At 40.8% G+C, this 23,643-nt stretch overlaps 1 protein-coding gene across 1 annotated transcript in view; it reads right to left on the bottom strand.

The window, feature by feature from the left end:
- WDR35 (WD repeat domain 35) overlaps positions 1–23,487 on the bottom strand; it is a 44,542-nt gene extending 21,055 nt beyond the window's left edge. The window contains exons 1-14 of the mRNA XM_015415708.1: positions 23,429–23,487; positions 21,132–21,249; positions 19,316–19,387; positions 15,697–15,789; positions 14,755–14,883; positions 13,956–14,089; positions 12,604–12,769; positions 12,317–12,462; positions 10,556–10,681; positions 7,411–7,596; positions 3,724–3,784; positions 1,969–2,113; positions 990–1,059; positions 715–768 (exon numbers count right to left, since the gene is read on the bottom strand). Of these exons, the coding sequence (XP_015271194.1) occupies positions 715–768; positions 990–1,059; positions 1,969–2,113; positions 3,724–3,784; positions 7,411–7,596; positions 10,556–10,681; positions 12,317–12,462; positions 12,604–12,769; positions 13,956–14,089; positions 14,755–14,883; positions 15,697–15,789; positions 19,316–19,387; positions 21,132–21,249; positions 23,429–23,452 (1,524 nt within the window). The 5' untranslated portion in view covers positions 23,453–23,487. The remainder of the gene's footprint in view (positions 1–714; positions 769–989; positions 1,060–1,968; positions 2,114–3,723; positions 3,785–7,410; positions 7,597–10,555; positions 10,682–12,316; positions 12,463–12,603; positions 12,770–13,955; positions 14,090–14,754; positions 14,884–15,696; positions 15,790–19,315; positions 19,388–21,131; positions 21,250–23,428) is intronic.
- Positions 23,488–23,643: the final 156 nt, after the last annotated feature.

Genomic DNA, 23,643 nt, shown 5'->3' on the forward strand with positions numbered 1-23,643 from the left:
CTCTCTTGGTTTCCACCATCACTTTCGCCTCTGTGCTGATGAACTGTAATTTTTATCTGCTTCTAACTGAACTGTCTCTCCTTCAAGCTCCATTGGTGCTGGCAGGATTAAAAGGACCATGAAGGAGCCGTGCTCTGCTACCTCCAGTATCCCTCTCACAGGAAATGGAATGTTGTCCTGGAGACCTCTGCAATGTGAAAGTGAACTCCTTTTAGATTTGTTGTCACTATCTCTGCTTGAAGAAGCACTCTAGCGTCATCTCCAGGGCAATCTTCTACTTCCTGATTGGCAGGGGGGGCACCTGGAGGGTGAACGGATGGTATCACTAAAGAGCAGTATCACCATCCAGTGCAGGGTGCTATTGTTCTTTGCCACTTGCTGCTCACACAGTTGCTCTCCTGGGTGAGTAACTGAGCAGCTAGGATGAGGAGATGCTGTCCAGGCTGTTTAATGTCTGGGTGGAAAGAGACAAAGAGAAGAGCCAGTATGGCAGCTGTGATCCTGAAGGAGTCCAGCAGCTACGACTACTCTAAGGGAGAAGGCAAGCAGCAACTGATTCTGGGGCCAACTGAAAGCAGCATGCACTGGGGGGAGGGGGCTTGGGACCACCCCCTGTGGCAGATGCCTAGAGTAAATTCCTATTGTCATTAACCCCTGCAGCACTAGCTTTCCACCAGCCTTAGGGAAGTTACAAATTGGAAGTTTGGTACTCACAATAATAAGTGTCTTATCAGATGCTGTTATTGCACAAATTGGATCCCTTGTTCCCTGAAACCAGATAAATCACATTAGTTTAATCCCTGAAGTCAGAATTTATTTTCAGAAACAGAGCAAAACTATTCATATTCAATAAGTTGTTTTTAAGTAATTAAAATGAATAACATTTAAAAAATCAACAAAAAGGGCCACATACACTTTTGAACTAGAAACTCTTAAAGCTATCATCAAAAGATTGGCATAATGTAGTACTTGTTAAAATTATAGCTTACTTGAAGGGCTTTAGCATAGTCAAGTATTCCATCTGCTGCTCCAGAAGAAGTGTCATCTACATGGCAAATTCTGAAGAAAAGCATATGCATAAAAAAGCAAATCTGCCCACAAAGCTGGGTCGGGGTGGGGGGGGGTCCACCATATTGGAAAAAGGATAAGAATTTTGTTGTACAAGAAATTATCAGTGCAAGACAGTGATAACTCCAACTGTTATCCCTGAAGCAAATTAGTTTATTTATTTTTTTCATTCGATTTCCTATCCCGCTCACCCCCCCCAAGGGCTATGAGCGGCTTACAATTCTAATTAATGAACACAGTCCTAATCTTGGGCCACATGTAAGTAGGGAGGTACTTTAGGCAATACAAAAAAAAAGAGAGTATTGAAAAAACAGGGGAGATGAGGTATGAAGGACCTAGGTTTATTAAACAGAGAATAGACTGCAGTAAGTAGTATGTGAGTGGCAATAACAGCCAATTTACAAAAGTTAACAAACAGAGGTGAAGAAATTCAATTAAAAGTGCAGCAGCAGCATTTGATATGCTGAACGACAGGTACTGGTTCAGTTTGCCCCCCTACATGGGATATAAGCAAAGAAAAAAAATTCTGGTGTGTGTGTGTGTGTGTGGAAGGAACAAAGAAAAGAAAAAGCTAAAAGAAAAAAAAAACTAACAAAGTGAGCCAGAACCTTGCTACCTATTTAAAGAAAACTACAAGCTTACATTTTGAAAATGTTGACTATAAAAGACATATATTCATCACCACCTGAAAAGGGAAGCCAGGAAGAAAAATTAATAAATGTTTTATTGGCAACATGGGGTGATGTGAAAACGCTAAGTTCTGTGAATTTTTCACAAAGAACTATTTCAAATCATTTACTTTAATAACTCTTCTGGCTCATAAATCAAATGTTGGATAGATAATAGTAGGAGGCAAATGAAATGGTGCAGGAAAAGGGGTTTCAAAACCAGAAAACAAACCTCTCTCTGCCTTCTTTTCTAGTCCGTGCGACTTGGTTAATCTCCATGGCTGTCAGTTTCTTGGCGACACGATATTGCCAGATATAAAATGCTTCTTTTGAAGCCACTATCACTTGAGTTTTGGTCATAGTAACAAACAGTGGAGCTGGTACAAAATCCAGATAAGAAACACAATTTGAATAGGCACACTGAATGCTTTGGTACAAGGTAGGAAACAGATGGGTGTGGTGGAGGGACTTGATCTGTGTGCATATTCCTTTGCATGTATATTGGGACCCTCTATTTTAATTAATAGGAAGCCTCAGCAAGTAAAAGGCTATCAGGGCTCCCAGATATGTAAACAAGCACTCGAACAGCAGCTTCCCTCACATGCTAAATGATAAAATAGAGAAGTGGAAAATGTAGTAAGCCACTTTCAATCCCCACTGGGGAGAAAAAATGGGGTATAAATAAAATAAAATAAATTTTGAAACTAAAGGTAGCATCAAAGCAGTTTGTGGTGTCGCATGGCTTTTAAGCAAAAAATCTGTCAGATGAGACAAAGTACTACTGCATCTTTGGAAACCAGACAAAAACAAGCACCATGCGTATGTGAATTTATAGTTGCTCAAATTTATTTGAAATAAGTTGTTTCCTCGAAGTTTTCATTAACTTATAAAGTGATTCAAATCCTGTTAATGGGCGTTTCAAGGTATCTGTTATTTGTAGTTGTGTGGCCATATGCAAAATTTGTCTATAATGGAACCAATTTAAGTTGTGTTCCAATTTATCTTCAAGTTGGAATTGAGTCAGAAGTTCATTGTTTTGCGTAATATCCTCCAAGGTGGTTATTTTAGCTTGTTTCCATTTTTTCTGAGCTATTGGAAAATTTACTGGTAATGTCACCTTTTGATTGTGTAACTTTGAGATTTGTGGAACTAAGTATTTTCTTTTATCTTCCCAAGTATGCAAAAAAATATGTAAAATGTAGCTTTCAGAGGTCAATTGAGGATGTATAGCCTGGTAATAGATTTGCAGGTCAGGGAAACCTAAACCCCACTGAGCTCTTGGTCTACTAATCATTGTTTTGTGCACCCTATGTCTTTTAGTTGTAAGGATTACATTAAGAATATCTAACTGGCTTTAACTGAAATTTGCTTTGATTATGCATAATTTGCTTTGATTATGCATAATATCTATGGGATGATCAGCTAACTAACCACAGTGGGAACTATGATTTCATCCTGCCTCACAAGCTCTGCTGCTAAAAGCAAGCAGTATATTAAATTCCTTAAATGCATTTTAAATGCCTCCATTAAATGCAAGAAGCAAATATTATCTTACGATGAACCTGCAGACATTAAAATCAGTGAATTGGATCCCCCAGAAAAGCCTGCAGAAGTTGAAAAAGTGGCATTTCCCTACCTCCTTCTCCCAATAGGCTGCCTCTTGTCCTGAAAAATCCCACGAGGGTTACTGTACTACTGGTGTCTACAATAAGGAGGAACTAGGCAAAAATCACTTGTTTTCTCTTTGCTGCTGGTAGCTTACAGTCCAGTCATTGTTGAGAATGGGGAGACCCACAGGAACAATTTGGAATATGGCATGAGATGCCACATGGGTGCAAATTGAGTAAGCAAAAACACGAGCAGAAGAGTTTATGCAGGCTTGGAGCCATCTGATTGACAGTTAGAAATCTGTATATTATGCCAAATTATATAGTACTTTGAACAGCCATTATAACTAAAAACAAGAAGCAATAAAATATCTGCTTACCAATGTCAATATATTTTGGATCCAAAGGAGTACCAATGGAATTGCAGAGAACCAGTACGTACTATAGGAAAACAAAAAGAAATAGCAGTTTCAAAATGAAAATCCAGCATGCTCCATAGAGATCAGGAACTCAATTTATAAGTAAGTAAGTTTATTGTATATGGCCGTTGGCTGTAACAATGTAAAAAGCCTTCAGAATAAGACTGTATAACATTTCCACAAATAAAACATTCAAAGTTTTAAAATCATAGAAGCTATGCTACCAATTTTGTAGCTCTATGTAAGACAATACTAGAAACAACCTTGGATCTAACTTTTCTGACTGCAAGTGCAAAAAGCGCTACCTTGCAAGTAACCGGGGATACATATCCGACAAGAGAAAAACCAACTTTTCACTGCCAGGTAAGTTGCAAAGTTGGCTTAAAATTCCAGATAGGAATCTGCTTCTTAGGTCTGAATATAACGGACAAACCATTATGTAATGAAATAGATCTCCCACATACACATACACATTGTTCTGTGGTTTGTTGGTATACCTTCCAAGCAGCACTCCAGTGGGCATGGATTGAAAACGAAGAACTCCATTTATAAGGATTACATAAGGAATTCTACTAGAGATTTATTATCAGAACAACATAATATCCTTTCATCTTAGAATCATAGAGTTGGAAGGGGCCTCCACAATCATCTAGTCCAACCCCCTGCACAATGCAGGAGGTTGTTTAGGAGAAGAAAAGAGTAGAACTCTTATGTTTCATTATAGAAAAAGCCCATGAACTCCTTTTCCACAAAATTAAATTTTAGTGGTTACATGCAGATAAAGAGATTCATTTTAGTTTCTTATCAAGAATAATTCTATAAAGCACTATCAAAAACACTCATCTGTGGTTTACTAAATGATCGGAAAAGGTCTTGACAGAGGCAGAATGTAGTACTCCTATAAAAGCAGCAAGGGAGGGGCCACAGCCCAGTGGTAGATCGCCTGTTTTGAATAATGAAAGTTCTAGGTTCATTTCCATCAAAGGATCAGATACAAGGTGGTGTGAAATATCACCTGCTTGTCAGAGTTGACACTACTGGGCTAAAAAGATCAACAGACATATCTAGTATAGGGCACCAGCATCAGAATTCATATGTTCAAGCCATATTATGTAGACTTTCAGTAAGCAGTATTTTCATTCAAGTATTTTCTAGTACTCTCTTACAACAAGGTCTTTATGTTACCTCACAAATTCACAAAAATGTAAGTAAACTGCTGGTAAAAAAGAAACATTTCAGATTTTTGTCCCTAATGATGTTAATATGAGGGAGCATACCCTACATAAAGTAAAGGTTCCCTTGCTCGAAAGCCAGTCGAATCCGATTCTAGGGTTGCGGTGCTCATCTCCGTTTCCAAGCCGAAGAGCCAGTGCTGTCCGAAGACGTTTTCGTGGTCATGTGGCCAGCATGACTAAACACCAAGGCGCACGGAACGCTGTTACCTTCCCACCGAAGTGGTACCTATTTATCTACTTTCAATTTCTTGCTTTCGAACTGCTAGGTTGGCAGGACCTGGAACTAGAGACAGGAGCTCACCCCGTCTTGCGGCACCCAGGTCTTGAACTGCTGAACTACTGACCTTCCACAGCCTGCAGTTCAGCGTCTTAACCACTTGAGCCACCGCAGCTCCAATACCCTACATACCTCCCTCTAATTATCTCCTTGCAGGATGTATACCCCACATCCTATTAAAAAGACATTACTTTTGCTAAACGTGGTTGGAAAACTAGTTGGGACACAATGGTCTTCAGATTAAGAACCTATCCAGCATTACTAGAACACTCTGTCTACATGCATCCTGCCTTCAGAACAAACAACTGGACAACTTGTACCACCAGCAAACTGGCTCAAAGACTTGTACCACCAACAAACTGCCTCAAAGCGAAGTGCAACCCCTGACCAGGATATGAACCTTTGCATGTTAACTAAGTATAGCTACTTTGCACATATAGCAGCCCAGCTTAAACAAGACACTGGTCCCATAAGTGCTTTCGCCCTACTGATGTCATGCAACTCCTTAGGCAAGAAGTTCAAAAGTTTAGGGGCAGCAGCCAAAAAAATCCTTACAAAGGTGGCTGCTAAAAGCACTTTGAAATTGTGCTGCTCTCTTGGGTTGCTGTAGACATTTCTTTAGAATCCATTTGTACTTAGCTATCAACTAAGGAAACAGTTTGCCCAGTTCTTAAACTGAAGCAAACAGGTCATTCAGCCTGTGGCAAAACAAGTGGTATAGATACAAAAACGCTTGGATCCAAAGACAGTGTTGTACAAATGGAAATACTTTTACTCATGTTCCGTGGTTTCAACCTTCCCTTTCACCTCCCCTTCCATTTTTCCCCATTGTCAGCCATCCATACATTCCCAAAATCTTCAGAAAAAAATATTCTGAAGGAGGCGGCCATTGGTAATCCTTCTTGCACCCACTCTTCACAGGTCCAAGTGGAAGTGCTTGCAGTTCATACAATGGGATCTTTAGATTGATGGCAGAAAGTGCATTTATATGCATTCAAGAAATCTCACTGTTACAATCACTATTCTATTAGAGCTGCCCACACCTAGAAGGAAAATTCGAAAAATTACACTTCACTGCAACTGGATATTCATACCAAATAAATGTAGATAACATATAGCATATATTAAAAGGACTTCAAACAGAATTTAAAGCGTTGCTTTACCATTGTACCAACAGATTCAGTCTCATGCTCCTCCTTTGCAAGCATTGTACAAAAGATATGGGGAATAACTGAATTAGTTCAGAAAATACTAACTGAATCAATTATAATAGTGAAAAATCATGCATGTATAAGTTATATATGTAAAGGAACTCCATATAAAAAGGGTAACCAAGATACTAAGTGCATTTATCTATACAATTATCTAGAAAATAAAATTTCCAGACACAGTTTTTTCAGTGTCATTACATTACTAAGAATCTGTGAGAAAATACTTTCTAGAAGTATTTACTTTGAAAACACAGAACAGTGTCATTCTTAAAATATTTTTTGGTCCAGAAATGTATAAAAAGTTGCTTTATGATATCATGCAGACAGAAGAGAATAATAAAAAATGAATGTCCTACAAAACAAATGTATAAAAAAGGCAAGATCCAATTATATCCCCATACTTTATAGTAATAATACAGTAAATTTAGACAATGTGCCTCTTATATCACAATTGTCAAGAAAAAAATAAATAGGGTGAATACATTTAAATCCAATAAAGATTTTTAAAATATATTTGTTCTTTATTTAACCTCCGGGTCAGTTTTCAGCGATAGGTGTTCACTGCCAGAAGAATGTCTCTCTCACACACACACAGTAGAAACAGTCCAGTAGCAATTTGTGGTAGGGTATGAGCTTTCGTGAGTTACTGCTCATTTCTTCAGAACTTCTGAAGAAGTGAGCAGTGACTCACGAAAGGTTACCCTACCACAAATTCTGTTAGTCTTTAAGGCGCTCCTGGACTCTTTTCTACTGCTACAGACAGACTAACACGGCTACCTATCTTGAACTATCATACACACAGGTCTGTGAATCTATGATGAGTGCAATTTTCTTAGGACTATTTGGGTGGCCTACATTTCAGTGTGGCAGTGCAATTTTCTAATTTAAAATGCTTCATGTAAGCCTGAAAGATAATTCGCTATACCTGTGGTTGACTTTCATCAGCTTTCGTTGCCAAAATGCAGAAGTCCCCACAAGTTGTAATGGAGATCAGACTCTTGACGTATTTCAGATACTTTTCATTGTTTTTTGTATCCCAGAAGACCACACAATATTCTGGACGATTAGGTCGGACGTATGCGTAAACCACTGTATTAGAGCAATAACCCCACTATCAATAAAGAAAATGGTATTACTTGTTCAGTAGGTTAGAGTAACATGTAGAAAATATATTGTGCACCTCAGCACTCACAACATTGTTGCTGTCAAGTGAAATGTTACAGGAAACACATAATTGAGCAAACTGAGCAAGCTGAAGGCTTCAGAAGGTAAGTAATTAAAAGGTAATTAAAGGTTTAAAGTAATTAAAGAAGACCAAGCAACTACCTTGTCTTGGATAGCCACCTCACTTTAGAACTTTCTTATATCTCGAGAACACAAACAACATATTGTTTACAAACTGGGATAAGCCCATGAAACACAACAGGCATTTTCTGGCACAGAAAGTTACAGAAACAAGCCAATTACAAAATTCGTTCAATATCGGGATCAGCTATGTCATCATTAAAAATAGTTACCATTCTGACAGGATTTGATGGATTTTACAAAAACAAAACAACCACCCATATATTTGTGCAGCTTTTCCAAATGAGTATATTACTTAGTAAGATGGGGCAGGGATCATCAACATCTTGGTAACTGTAACTTAACGCAAGAGGATTATCATAGGGGCACTCAAATCCCATTAAGGTTCTGTAATTCTGGAGTATGTACAGTCCACACAGTACAAATCTCCCTTCTGTTTACAGGATTCTTACAACTCTTCTAAGACTACACAACATCTTTCCGACACTGAGATAGCAGGAATTCCTTCTTACATGTCGCTTAGATTCTCTGGGAAATTCATTTTCCCCATTATATCCAACTTTCAGAAGGGAGCATACAACTTTTTGCTCCCTTCCTGTCTAGTGAAAATTAAGAAACCGTCTACCGATGACATAAAATGCTTAAGAATCTTATGTATTGAATTACATGAATAAAGAACATAATCAAACATTTTACCTCTTAACTGGGTCCCCTTCAGTATTCCTCATTAAATAACAAATCGCTATTTTCTGAGGATGAACTAGGGATCTGCTTGATTAAATGGAACTTGTCAAAAGGAAATTGTCATTAACAGAGTAACTAATTAATGAAGCTCTCAAATGTGATTGTTATACAAAAGTTTGTTTCTTACTTATAGAAGGGAAATTCTACTTAAGTATTAATCAGAGATGCTAGGAATACTAATTTTTGCATAACAGATGGCTAACAGAAAACAAATAACAGATTTTTGAAACTTTTGACTTCTCTTTCTGTTAGACTGTTAGGATTTTTATGGATTCTTCATATTCCCAAATATTTTGGCCATATTTTTAGAAACTAAAAATAATCAAGTAATGTCACTATGCTTAATATTTCTAAAGGAATACACTTTCTGCTACTTATTATCAGGGATGCTAGACACAGTGCAGAACATAAGTTTCTGTCCACATGGATGCCATGCAACATTAGATTAGGGGTGTGCATTTGGATCTACCCAAGCCAAAAATATACCACCCCAAAATAGCTTATCAGTATTTTTCAGGCATATTTTGGCTTCCCAAATGCATCCGTTTTTTCTCGGAAAAACCGGGGGGGGGGGGGGAATCGTGAGAAAATCCCAGATATATTTGGGTATTATTGACAGATCTGTGTGTTTTAAACTGCTCCACAGAAGAAGCCATCCCAGCTGTCTGCATGCGGTGGAACCTCCCCATCACACGCAGATCCTGGGGCAAGCTTCTCCTGCACTGCAAGAGAAGCCATCCCAGCCAGGTCTGCGTGTGGCAGGAAGAGACCTCCCCATGGCACGCAGCTCATGGGGCCAGCTTCTCCCGCAGCATGGTTTAAACCTAGGCTCGTATCTACCGTGGAGCCATTGGGGCAATGCCCCCTCCCTAATCTGCCCTCCCTCCTGAATCTTTCCTGACCTTTTGGTAGTTCCTCACAGGCTTGTGCACTCCCTGCCTCCTGTCCACAGAAGCAGTGGGCCGGCTCTCCGCCGGTGAAGCTCTGAGCCAGGAGGAGGGTGGTTGAGCCATGAGTGGCTCCTCCCAGGTGGGTCTCAAGCGCATGGCCCTGCGGGTGAGATGCGCCACTGAACACTGGGGAGCTGCTGGGCACTGTGAGCTGCAGCAGGGCTGGTGCTGCTGTGGTGATGCGGCAGAGAGGAGAAGTGGGGGCGGCAGAGCAGCCAGCCCTCCGTGACACTTGCAGGGTCCTCTGTGCTGTGCTGTGCCTGGTGCATGGCCTGCCACTCAGGGTAGAGGCTTGTCCCCGCCCCACGCTTCTTGGGGGGGTAGGGGGCCCAGATAAAGGGCTGGGGGGAATCTTCTGCATGCTTTCCAAGAGCACAGTGCAGCCTTAGTGGAGATGGGGGTAGGGGGCCCTTGTGCCATACAGCCCTCAGTGAGTTTCTCCCTGTGGCAGCCTGAGGCTGCCGTGGGTGGGAGCCTTAAAGGGGTGCTTTTGGGCAGGGGGGTGAGAAGTGGACAGCTGGTGGAGAGTCCCCCCATGTACCTACGTCAATTCCGGAAGTGACATAAGCACAGAGGGGCAATGCCCCCCTACCAAAAATTATCTAGCTATAGGGCTGTTTAAACCACGCTGCAGGATTAACCAAGCTGCAGGATCGGGATTTTTTCTTTTTTCTAAACTGGTATTTTTCTTCTTGGGTCTACTGGACCCAAAAAAATTGGGATTTCCAAAAAATCCCAGATCAAAAAAACATTCCAGTATTTTTCGGAAATACCAAATTTTTTCCGGGTCCAATAACCCCAAACCGGAAAAATACCATTTTTTTAAAAAACTGCACACCCCTGCGTTAGATACACAAGACAGGAATAGAAAAATAGTCTGGGATTAACAACACATAGTGGGAATGGGTAGGGGAGAATTTGGTAGTAGTGCAGAAATAGAATAGCTGGGATATTATTTGTTCAAGAAAACTCTGGCAATGAAAGACCTGTGTGGCCAAAATAAGGGTGCAACTTCAAAATGCCAACAATTACGCTTTTAGCTTTCCAAAGCAGGGTTACATGAACACCTACCTTATAGTCTGGCCGAATATTTGCAAAATAAATTGATGAATCAACCGCTAGAGAAATTTTCAGACCGCCTCCTTCCCAAGACAGAGATGACATCTGTTTGCCAGGAACTCTCAGTGTTCGCAAATGCTAAAATTATGCCATCCATTAAATTGATTAAAAGTTCTTCAAAAGCAGAAATAAATTATTGCATACAGTACATAAAATAGATCTTGGATGACTGGACTAAGGGAGAGCATACTGAGCACAAGAAGGTATATGCCTTTTTGACAGTGAAATAGGTCTTGGGAGGGCTCTTTTATTATCCTGTTTTTATCCTTCTCTATTAATAGAAGTTACATCTTCTTATAATTTTTTGCACAGGTAGTGGCTGGCCACTATCAAATCTTGCTCTTAGTTTTTACAAGAATTATTTTTGCTTCTGATGAAGAAAGGAGATACTAAAGCAGAGCTTCGTATTGCTAGGTTTTGCCTTTGACACCCATCTCAAGATCTTAGATTCATGTCACTGGGTTGAATTAATACAAAGCAAATTCTACTACTCCAGTAAGAAATTATCCAGATGAGAAAGTGATGGAAAGACCCCCTCCCTACATACATAAATAAATAAAAAGTATAGTTCCTGTTAGACTAATATACTGGCATCGAAAAGCTCTTTGCTTCTAACTTAAAAGCATTTTAAGCAAAGAAACATCAAAAATGGAATACTAGATTTAATGGAAAACTATTTATCTCAGAAATTTTAATGGTGTCCAGTATGATTTACTTGAAATGTACTTGATAAAGCTCATAAAACCTCAGCATAAAAATACCGATTGTAAAGCCAAACTATACTTTTAACAAACCATGATCTATACATTCTCATGAAGATAGGTAGTCTTACCGATAAAACCAACAGGGTGCTACAAGTATATGAATAACCTTGCCATAATAATAAGCAGAATGAGTCAGAATGGTCGGTAGCCATCATACCACTACCAACAAGCATAATTTACACCAGTGGTTTTCCAAGTTCATACTTTCGGGGTACCCTTTCCTCATTGAACTGTCCACCAAGAACTCCGTGCACACAGCGGCAGATTCTGAGGCACGCTGTAGTAAACAGTTCATTTACATGGGGCACTGACCAAGCTTGCTGGGCTTCACTGTCCATCTCCACAAAACATGAGAATGGGACCTAGGACAACACTTAACACTATACTGGGGTTGATTGTTATGGGATTGGGAGAAGGCTGGAAGGAGTGGGCTTTCAGAGAAGCTCATATGTGATTAACAACACCTTAAAAGCTTCTGCTGAATCCAGACTTCCCCAGACGCAGCATGAAATTGTCTGGCTTTATTCAACCTTTCAGTAGCAGCATTTGAAGGATGGCTTCCCTCATAGGAACCCGTGCACCCACCTCGGGTTCTTTCACTCTCTCCTAATATTGGAGTCCTCTTTAAAATCTATCAGTCTGGACACAACCTGTGTTCACTCCGTTACAGCAGTAACCCTCTGGAGCAGTTTGGCAGAAGCAGTAAAGAAGAATTCTACCATGGCCAAGTTCTGCAGGGTGAGTATTGGAATTTATTTGCATGGGAGTGGGCTGTTGCTGACATTCTAAAGTTTGTGTAACATTTGATTTTAAATGTCTGGTTGCCAGTTTTGGCTGGGTTTGTAAGCTGCTTTGGTTTGCTGTCTAAGGCAACGAAGGCAGAATAAAAACATTTTAAAAAATAAATGAATGCAGCATGCAGAATAGAAAAATAAGAGCATTTTTGTACCTCACCAAATGGAGTATAGAACTGCACAAGGTTTACATCTTTATCTTGAGTAGCTACCTTCTGGAAGCCGGCAACAGCCAGCACATTCCCACAGTGGTTCCACTGGATACTCACAACATTCATAGCAGTGTCAATTAAGACAGGATCTGTTTGTTATGAAATTTAAAAGAAAAAGTGATACAAGGAGCATGTAAAGAAAACGTGAGTGAAGAATTACTCCCACTGAACTCCAAGCAACTGAATTCATAGCAGTTTTCAAAGAGGCATTATAAACAAGTTCTACTTACTCTGATCATTCTCATGTCTCATTATTTGGCATCTTCCATTGTCAAAGCAAATAGCCAGGCAAGGACAATCTGGCTCAACATAGCCCTCTGTGCCAGGATACCAATGTATTCCAGCAATGCTGAATGCTCCCGTTACGTTTACCAAACAGTTCATTTTCATTTTCATCTAAAATAATAATATAATATAGAGATATAAACAATGAACCTAATACATCTAATAATCTTAAATCTAAACCAATGGAACAAATTTAACAAAAGGCTCAGCATTTACTCAGAAACACATTGTACAAAACTGGAAACCAAAACTGGAATAACCCCTAAGGGTTTCTTGTTTTTTTTTAAACATGCCATTGAGTGACAACCAACTCATGGTAACCCCAACTGTGGGGTTCCAAGGCAAGAGATAAGGTGAAGTGGTTTGCTGTTGCTTTCCTCCATGTAGCAACCCCAGTCTTACTCAGTGGTCTCCAATCAAAGTATTGACTGTGGCTGCCCCTCCTTAGCTATGAAGCCCTGACAAGTTCGGTGTCAATTAGTCTAAGTTAAGTGCCTGCAGAACAGCTTTGCAAAAGAGGCAAAATCAGCTTAAACTTTATATTTACACCAAACTACTATTTGAAAAGGGCCGTGGTGGCTCAAGTGGTTAAGACGCTGAACGGCAGTTTGAGACCCGAGTGCCACATGACGGAGTGAGTTCCTGTCTCTGGCCCCAGCTCCTGCCAACCTAGCAGTTCGAAAGCAAGAAATTGCAAGTAGATAAATAGGTACCACTTCAGTGGGAAGGTAACAGTGTTCCATGCGCCTCGGCATTTAGTGATGCCGGCCACATGACCACGGAAACACCTTCAGTCAGCTTCAGACTCTTCGGCTTGGAAACAGAGATGAGCACCGCATCCCTAGAGTCGGATTCGATTGGCTTTCAAGCAAGGGAAACCTTTACCTTTACCTTATTATTTGAAAAGCAAAGGACATGGATGTTTCTAGTTATATAAAATGTCTCTACAAAAAATGAATAATAAAAATAGACTCTGGTTGCAATCCACAAATCGATTAAATCATGGTACTTGCATTTAATCCAATTTAATGCCCTGGTTTCAGTTAAATCAGCTTCACTGATGCTGTCATTTGTGCCTCTATATTTGTGCTCCATTACACAGTGTAACACGGAAATGTTTTCAATACCTTAGGTAGCTGCAGAATAATTTTTAAGCACTGTCATCAAAGCGGCAATGCATTAAATGTTGCAGGAGTGTTGTTTAGGAAGAAATGTTTAAGAAAATATTCCTAGCAATGAGAACAACTGAGGAGTGAATACATCCAAAGGGAGTACACTGCTCAAACCTTAAACTTACCATAAAATTCCCTTGATTATCATATATGTGTATTTCTCCATTTGCCATTCCAAACAGTAGAGTTTTGCTATCTGGAGACCATGCAACATGGCTCAGTTGTGTACCTTTTAAGTCCTTCCCCCAAATACGATTCCCTGTCAACAAAAAATACATTCAGAGCCCAGCCTGCAAGGGCTACTGCAAAACTGAAAAGTTTCAAGAGGGATTTTAACCCATTCATTTTAGCAATGATGCCCTCCCACCCTCAAATTATAATTCAGTTGCCAATTATAGGCACCACTGTTGAATGCTTGAAAAAATGCACTTTTTATTGGGACCTCTGATTGGCTCACAATGTAAAACAGATTTTGCATATGCACAGAAAGTGGTGTTTGTTTAAATACAGTTCTGTTCTAATCACAAAGAGCTCACCAAAGTCTAAGCAAATCCCTGAAAGCCAAATATTCTAATTTAAAATGCTGTGCATTTAGCATTTCTTAATCAGCTCATTCTCAGAAACAGCAATGGATTCATTTCTCTCAAGTGAATTTAAGATCATTTTATTAACTTTCATCTGAATGTGTAAAAATATAAACACTTTAAAACACCATGCATAAAATACATTCCATTTCTCTGTGGTATGCTATCTCCAAGTGAATGTAGGATTTGCAAACGCTAATAGAATTTTATCAGCTCTGGTCTAAGGAAAATGTTCTTTTTAGGGAGACTCAATTCTACCACAGATTAGCGCTCAGTGTAAAAGCACCAACTTATTAAAACCTACAAGATACTGCGGGTATTAATACAACTGATACCTTACCATCCACAGAACCAACAATCACTGCACCATCTTCATATACGATGCAAATTTTCTGTCCATCAGCATTCCAGCTCATGCTTCGGACAACAGATTTATTTCTATTGTTAATCATCTCCTCATACCAAGCACCTGAAGCCAAAGAACAAAAATTTAGCTATTCCTTTCATATACATATGCTTCATCTGAGATATCTTTAGGAGATAAAATTGGAATTGAAAGAAATCTCCTCCTTTGTGGGACCAATCCACTAAGCACTCTTGACAACCTATGGGCTCTCATTTGTAATCATCATTTTCTCGCATGATTCTGGTAACAAACATTTAAGAACAAGTAATCTTGTCAGCCTGGCTCACATAGCACTGGCCTGTAATAAACTGAAATAAGAAGACAGTCCGCAAGCCTACATTTCCAAGGAACTGGTAGTGATGCATGGGGGTATTATTTTCCTGTTGTTCCTGTTTTTAAAAACTTTCCCTGAAACAGTTTTTGAAAGAAGCCACCACCACTATGTATACACTGTTATAGTTATAGAATGGTTGTTAAAAATGATCAAAATTATCTATACTCTGGCAAACTCAGAGCTTCTGTGTACCTCATTCTCAGCCACTTGCTGTGGGGAGAAATATGAAATGAGTGTGTCTCCTCTCCCAGCCACCCCTTGCAACAAGTCCTAATCAGAATGTTTGTGAACATTACATGTGCTTGCAGTAAACTGTCAAGACAAGTGCCTAGAGACAAAAGAGGACATAAGCTGTTCGTGGGAAGAGGTGTGGAAAATGTGGAGAAACTGGAGGAAATTTCTACAATGCATATTTAAAAAGCAGTATTTGCATGGCTGTAATCCAAAAAAATAAAATAGGAAGAAACACTTCGCAGCTCTCAAAGCCATTTAAGATTTGAGATACCAATGACGAGACAACCAGTCTTGGGGAAACTGCCTACCTTTATACAGCATCCACACAATGATGAGTCCATTCTGATCACTAGTTGTTAGTTTCTGAAATTGTTCATTCCAAGTTACTACCTGCACAGAACCTAAACGTTACAGAATATTATGTTATTGGATCACAGCAATAAAAACAATTTCAGATTCAGGTAGGTAGTTGTGTTGGTCTAAAGTAGCAGAACAAAGTTTGAGTCTAGTGGCACCTTTAAGACCAACAAAGTTTTATTTAGTGTATAAGCTTTCATGTGCATGCACACTTCATCTTCATATCAGAAGAAGAGTGCATGCACATGAAAGCTTATACCTTGAATAAAACTTTGTTGGCCTTAAAAAGAATTATGGCTCCGGTCACACGGGCTGGAAAACGCAGGGGGGGGGAGCGTGGCTGTTTGCCCCGGGGCAAAATAACGTGCGGTTGCGCGAGCAGACGTCCTGTGGAGGTCCCATGGTTAGGGGGGAGGTGCCGATCACAGGACAATCCTGCGGCGCTGCAAAGAAGCGGGGCCACGGGGCAAACGGGGTTGTGGTTTTTTAAAAAAACTAAAGTGTGCACATGCTCCGTTGGGTGCTTGTGCGCATCCGTGGAGACTTGGGGGGGGGGGAAACCTTTTTGCGAGGGGACATGGGCGGGCGGCGGAACTACCACCGGAAACGCGATCAGACGCCCGCCCATGCCCCGCGGTTTCCGGAAACTAGTACCTCGGAGGTACTAGTTTTTTACAGCGCATCTTTGGAGAGAAGCCTCGGGTGAGCCATGGGAGCTCTACGCTTCCCAGATGTGGCGGTGAGATCGCACCCGGAAAATCTGCCTATCTTCTGTCTCTCTAGCGTGCCTAATGCTCCGTGTGACCGCAGCTATGTTATGCTTCCTACATTTTGGGGGGTTCAGTTGACCCTCACGTACCCAACATGTCAGCCACAATGAGGAACAAGTGAGGGGGGAGGATGGTGAGCTGGCAGTGGAAAGGAGGAAGCCAGACCCAAGCTGGTGGAGTGAGGTGTGCTAAGAGACCGTGTGGGGAAACCTGAGCTGGTGGCAGAGAGGGAGGAGGAAGATAGTAGCATATAGAGGAAGGAAAAAATGGGATTTCCCCTTTCTGTGCGTCCTTACTAGGGTTCGCCAGGTCCTACCTGGCTGCTGGTGGGGGGATCCAGGGTGGGGCTTCCCTTGCTGGCCAGCGGCAGATTCGAGCTCCCAAAAGCAGTAGAACCCCTGCTGGGAACTGGGGGGCTGGCAACCCTAGTCCTTACTGCTTCCCCTCTTGTGCATTCACACATTCACAGACATTCACACATGCTATACAAAATAGCTTTCACAACAGATAAATCTGCAAAGTATATTTCAGTTCATTTATTTTTTATGTTTTTTAATTATTTTCTTTCAAAAATATCAGTCTTCATAAAAACTATAGTTTGTAGATATATTTGTATGTAACTATATACTATCATTTAACAGCTTTACTCCTATCTATGAGTATTTTTTCCATTAAATTATTTAGTGAGTTTTGATTGAAACAAAATACAGTCAAAATGACCAACAGTAATTTGTCAACATCCTCCCTCACACCCAAATTTAAAAATAAGCATCCAATTTCCAGTAACAATAGTCATTTATAGTGAATATGTGTCTGTGACGACCTCTTATCTGGGGAGGTCTGGTTTACCTTTAAAAGTTCTTATGTTTTATTTTCCTATGGGTAATCTGGCTGCCACCAGGGAAATTTAGGCTTTCCCACACCTATTTCTATAATATTTTCTTCTTCTGGTTTTGGTATTGTGACCCAGGGTTTGGGCTTTCGAAGGACTATGTGTTTCCTGGGAAGAATTTCGTTCAGAACTGTTATCTTAAATAAAAGTAGATTTATTGGATGTTTCACACACTTTTCCCTCTTACTGACAGGGATCTGGGCATGTCGCTTTGTAACAATATTTTCCTTAGACCATATATGGTTACTGTTTCTTTATGCTTTAACTTTTCATAACACACACAAGACTTCTCTCTCTCAGACCTTAAAACGAACAAACTGCTTAACTCTTTTACTAGACAGAACTTATAACAACTGCTTTCACACAGCACTCTCTGCTGACTAAGTGTTTTACTCAACTGTCATACCTAACAGACACACCAGATAGACATTCCAATCATCCACACAGCATCCATTCCAAAAACCCTCCCCCTCTCTGTCACTCACCAATCCCACCACTTGCCTGATTCAACCACATTAGACTTTCACACCGCAATGTAAACCAACCTTTTAAAGACACACACACAAAAAACATGAAATCGTTACAGTGTCCAAGTCATTGATCTTTCATTCATCATGTATCCATTAAAAAAGAGGAACATACTCAAGGAAAAGGGAAAAACAGAAAAGAAGGAATAAATTTCAGTGGCTAAGCAGTTAAATCATTAATAATTTTTAATCAAACCATTTGAAAAATGGATTCCAGATCTTTCAAATGTTTGCAAATCTTTTCTTTTATAATCAACCAGAAGCCAAATTTAACATTTTCACCATTCAGGCCAGGATTTTCAGGTAGAATTGGCTTTCTAAGCTCATGGCACGACATCTGACAAGTGGTATATATACTACTTAACTAGATTTCAAAATTCATGCCATCACAGAATGCCTGCTCAGTTTCAGCTGAGGTTACTACTTTTGGACAGTTCTGGGAGATGCACATGTCCTTACCTAAGACTGCAACTTCTGTATATCACTATTTAATGGGAAAGAGAAGGACCAAATTTAGATTCAAGCACAATTTGAGCTCAGAATCTTGCTGTGTAAATCGAAACTCCACAATGGTCCCTGCCACATGGCAGGGAAAAGGACGGCTGAACTGCAGCTAATCTGAGCCGCATCAAAGTTGAGACGCCGCGGCGGGATCCCATGGATCCCCCGAGCCGTGGCGCGTCGCTCCCCGGCACGATCAGATGCCGGGGAGGAAGAGTCGGATGAGAGGGGGAGTCTGCCGAACTGCGCATGCTCGAGCATGCGCAGTACGGCCGGGGGCCAGGATGCGCCGGCGCAAGGACACGCCGGCCGATCCCACGGCCCGGCTTGAGGCGCTCTACTGGAAAGAACCACCTAGGTAGGTGGTTCTTTTTTAGTGCACGTTTTCGGCGGTAGGGACGGATCAGGGACAGGCAGGCAACGATTCCCAGATGTTGCCGTGGGATCGCGCCCGTTTGCTCCATCCCCGTTCCGTCCCCCTCCAGGCCCAAAATGCCTCGTATGAACAGGGTAATGAAACTAGGCAGCCAGAGAAATATCATCAGTAGAATTTGTGCCTAACACTGATAAAACAAAACATTCTCTTACATGTTTATTGGTTGTCCTGGGCTTTTGTTAAACTGGTATGTCTTTGGGAATTCAAACTGGGAAAAATATGGTAAAAGTGAGGCTCATCTCATGCGCATGTTATGGCTGTGTAAGATCCTGGGACATTTTTGATCCAAGACAGCTAAGCAAATTAATTTTGCAAAGAATTCTTCTGCTATTTTGACTTCACAAATTTAATAGTAATAATCTATAAATCAAAATGTTAGGCAACTAATTGTGTGTCAGTAAGCTTGGTTCCACCAAATAATAATAGATTGATAGTGACTCTTACCACTGTGACCTTCAAGCGTTTGATTCATTGAGAGATTGCTTGGTGTTGCAAGTCCTTTTGATTTGTTATCATCTAAAATTTTAAAAAAGACTTTTTTTCAATTGTATGTTTTATTAAATACAGTAGACTATTGCCATTCTCAAGGCATATATTCTTAGGGTAATTCCTTGGGATCACCGTAAATAACAAAACCCATGAATACTGGTTAGAGCAACAGGAGGGGTGGGTGGGAGACAACAACAGCAGAGGAAAGACCCTGCCAACTCTTCTGCTACAGCTATCCCCCATCACACTAGTCAGAGTAAAGTTTGGCTCACACATCGCTGCTAGGCTGACTGGCTGGGCAGGTGAGGTAGCTATTAGCACCCAGGCAATTTGCTTCAGTGAGTGAAAGTAGGATGCAGCTGCATGAGTTGTCTGGTGGTAGCAGCTGCCACCACTGGCCCCAGCCTATATTGCTCATGCAGCAGCCATTGACACTGAGCCCAGAAAACCCATGTTGCCATGCCCGCTGCCCAAGATATTTAGGCCCTGTAGCCTTGCAGGTTTTCCAGGCCAGACACAGTGGTGGGACTTGGGCATATAAACCATCCAGCAGTGGTTGCTTGGATAGAGGAGATGATATGGAGGCAGGGGACAGAACCATCAGGGTCAAGCTTGCTCTCCCTCTTTCTTGCATTGACTGAATGCACGGAGGGGGAGGGGTCATGCATTCAGGGCTAGCTGCATCATGTACTTGGGCCACAGACTGCAGATAAGTGAAACCATCAGTCATAAATCTGCAAACAATAAGGGTCTACTGTAATGCAACATATTCCATTGGCATTCTCAGAAGTAAAATAAAAGTAAATAAAATTCTCAATATCATATCCAAGAGTGCTGAATAAAAGGCTTCAATTTAATTAACAGCTCGGTCCTGTGCACATCTACTCAGAAGTAAGCCTCATGTCCATGGGTCAGCGTGAGACAAGCAATGCTGGGGACTCCTCAAGAGAAGGGGACTCCTCAGCTGCAGAGGAGCTTCATGTAGTCAGCCCTGAACTAATGGCAGAGGAGCTACAGACTAATCAAGGCTCATAGCCAGTAACAATTGAGCTACAGACTAATCAGGAGCTACAGACTAATCAAGGCTCATAGCCAGTAACAATTAACAAAAAAAGATTTTGTTAATTGACCTATCATATATATTTAAAACCATAACCTCATTAGAAAAACAAAAAAGGCACTTTTCAGTTAAACAGATCAGGTAGGAGGTGATGTGAAAGACTCTGGTGACTCTGGTGAGCTGCTGCCAGTCTAATTACTGACTTTGATGGACTGAGGGCTTGATTCAGTATAAGGCAGCTTCATGTGATCATATGAACTTAAACAATTTAATGAATTATTGTAACTTTCAACCATCATGCTGTTTCAATTTTTAAAACAATGACATTAATATAGAAATGAAAATATTAACTAATATAAAAAATCAGTTATTAAAAAGCAATTATGTCAAGTAGACAGCTGGCCAGTCCTTCCAGTTAAGAGATGTCCCATTTATAGAAGATGTTCGGTAGAAGAACATTTGCTTTGCTATGTCTGTCTGCAGAGTTAGGAAGTAAGGGACATCATGAAAAAAACCCATGAAAGTTGACACCAAAAAAGGGAGTTCTCAGCTTCATAAAACAGTCGACCAGTCAGGTAAAGGGTTCTTAACTGAATGGCCAACTGGCAGCTTTTGATGAGTAGACAAGCCAACCGTATTACCCAAGATGGCAATTAATCTGCCCAGATGCACGTGTTTCAAGACCTACTATTAGGAATAGATATAATTTACCTGTTTTTGTCTCTAACTGTAAAACTTTGAGTAAACCATCTTCGCCACCACAGGCTATAAAGCCCTGGTCTTTGCTCCAAGAAATGCATCTTAGTCTAACATTACCAGGAATTGCAATCTGAAAGAAACACATTTTGCAAGTAAACAAAAACTACATTTGAATTTGCTGAATATGGATGCATTTTTAACACCGATTATATGGCACTATTGCTTCCACGAATGCATGTGGTGCTTTACAGACTAATTTAACCAAAAGTCCTCAATGAGTTCACAAAATAGTCAACAGACCATCGCCTTTCAAATTTTACACTTAAAATAAATTAAAAGATTCCATGGAAATACACAGGTTAAGGAGGGGGAGAAGGAAAACGAATACAATAAATATGTAACTACAACAAACTGAAAACAAGCATCTTGTTGTGTGTAACATTACATCTAAAATTCTTCTGTAAAGCAAAGTCAGAAGCTAGCTGCTAATCTTTTTTCAGAGGCTGAGTGATTACTGAATATCTCAGAAATAACTAAAATATTTAATTGTACAAGCTTCATAAAAATCTATAACCATGGTAATGATGGAGGAATAAATGTATGATTATTTTCTGAATTTATTTGGAAGCATGGAATCTGAAGTTTGAAATTTAGTTTCGATGCTTTCATCGAATTATTATTTTCTGAATTTATTTGGAAGCATGGAATCTGAAGTTTGAAATTTAGTTTTGATGCTTTCATCATTTATGTTAGTTCATCTTTTTTTCCTTATTACTATGGCTCAATGTGTAGACACCTTCCTGGGAGTAACCCCCACTGAACAATGGGACTTACTTCTGAGTAGACCTGTTTAGGATTGTTCCCTTGGTCTCTGAACGGGGTGGTTAAATGGCAATCCACCAAGCAGTTTTATCTCTCCTGTCTGCCACGGCCTGTGGTTCTCCTAAATCTTAACCATGGCGTGATTGCATTTTTTCAGTTTCATTGGTAAGAGAAAAAATACTTTCAGAAGCTGGATGAGAGGATAGAGGAAGATTCTTTCCCCTCCATTATGAATTTATTACTTGCTTGCCTGTAAGAAAAGTTGCAAACATCACAGTACCATGAACACAGAATGGAAGGTACTGCTGGACAGTCTATAACTGTGTTGCATAGAGGCACCAAGGATACTGGGAGATGTAGCAGTGAGGTTCTAGCAGGGACATTTAGGTTGCTAGATAGGATATTGAAAACCAGCATCTCCCAAGATATCATGTTCCTTAATGCTTCAACTGTTCCACAAGCAGGGCCAGTTAAACTTTTTTGTTGGTTTTCCAGAGGCATCTAACATTAGCAATGCCATCCTAAACAGTTACACCTTTCTTAAGTGGTATTCTTATGAGGAGTCTCCTAGTCAGGCAGTGCGACATCTTAAAGACCCAACTACATTTTATTCCAGCATAAATTTGTGATTGGTCTCTCTTTTTCTTGGTCAAACTTAATTTTTTTCATGGTTGTGATTTGTCCTGCAGTTCTTGCACTTCATGCCCCCCTGACCCCGCTATTGTTTGCTTCTTCCCATTTTACCCACACAAAATAGTGAGGTTCATCCGAAGAAGTCGGCTCTCCTCCACGAAAACTACTTATACTGGAACAAAATCATGTTAAAATCTAAAGTGACATTTATTTCTCTCTATTCTGGGAATAGAGCCTCTAGGTGGGGCCTGGAAATCTGGAATTACAACTAACCTCTATTCTACAGTTCCCCTTGAGAAGATGGCTACCTTGGAGGATGGGCTCCACGGCATCATACCCCCTGAGGTCTTTCTCTTCCCCAGGTGCCACCCCCAATCTAGAGTTGGCAACGCTAGCTCAGGCTGCCATCCTCCTAACAGTTACCTATTTATTTATTTATTTATTTATTTGGAAGTCCTATTGAACAAAGTGAGAGTCTACTCTGAGTAAACGACATGCACAGAGGATTGGGGATGGTGAGAGGCTTTGCTCCGAGGAGGCTCCACTTGGGTAAGCGTTCAGTGGGAGTCTTGGTATCTGTCTAGAGAAGACGGGCGCTGCCGGCCTACGTGGTCTTCTGCTGAGGCAAAAAAATGGCCAATCCAGACGTTCGCCAGGAGTTCCGTGTTCGGAACTCTCGGCAATTTTTCACAAACGCGCGCCTGAAAAATTAAGTTTTAAAAATCTCTGGGAACTCCGGAAACGGAGCTTCCAGCCACGTCTAGCCGGGCAGTACGGCGACCGCGCTGTCCATTTCAGACTGGCTCCCCCACCCCCGCAACGCCCGCCACAGATCTGGACTGAGCCCTCCTCACCTTTTTGCTCAGGTAAATAAACATCCTGCTCTCGGGATGTTTATGTTTTGCATCCAAAATAGGCCTGGAAACAGACTCCTCATCTCAAGAGGGCCGTTGCCGTCGTTTCCATGACAACTAAACCCGGCTTCCTTGGCAACCACCGCCACCGGAAAAAGAATTCGGAGACCAATCGCTTTCCGTGAGGGCGGAAATCCCCTCCTTCGAATCGCTCT

Source organism: Gekko japonicus, unplaced genomic scaffold (assembly GCF_001447785.1).
Source record: "Gekko japonicus isolate JY-2015 unplaced genomic scaffold, Gekko_japonicus_V1.1 scaffold4542, whole genome shotgun sequence".
NCBI classification, from domain to species: Eukaryota; Metazoa; Chordata; class Lepidosauria; order Squamata; family Gekkonidae; genus Gekko; species Gekko japonicus.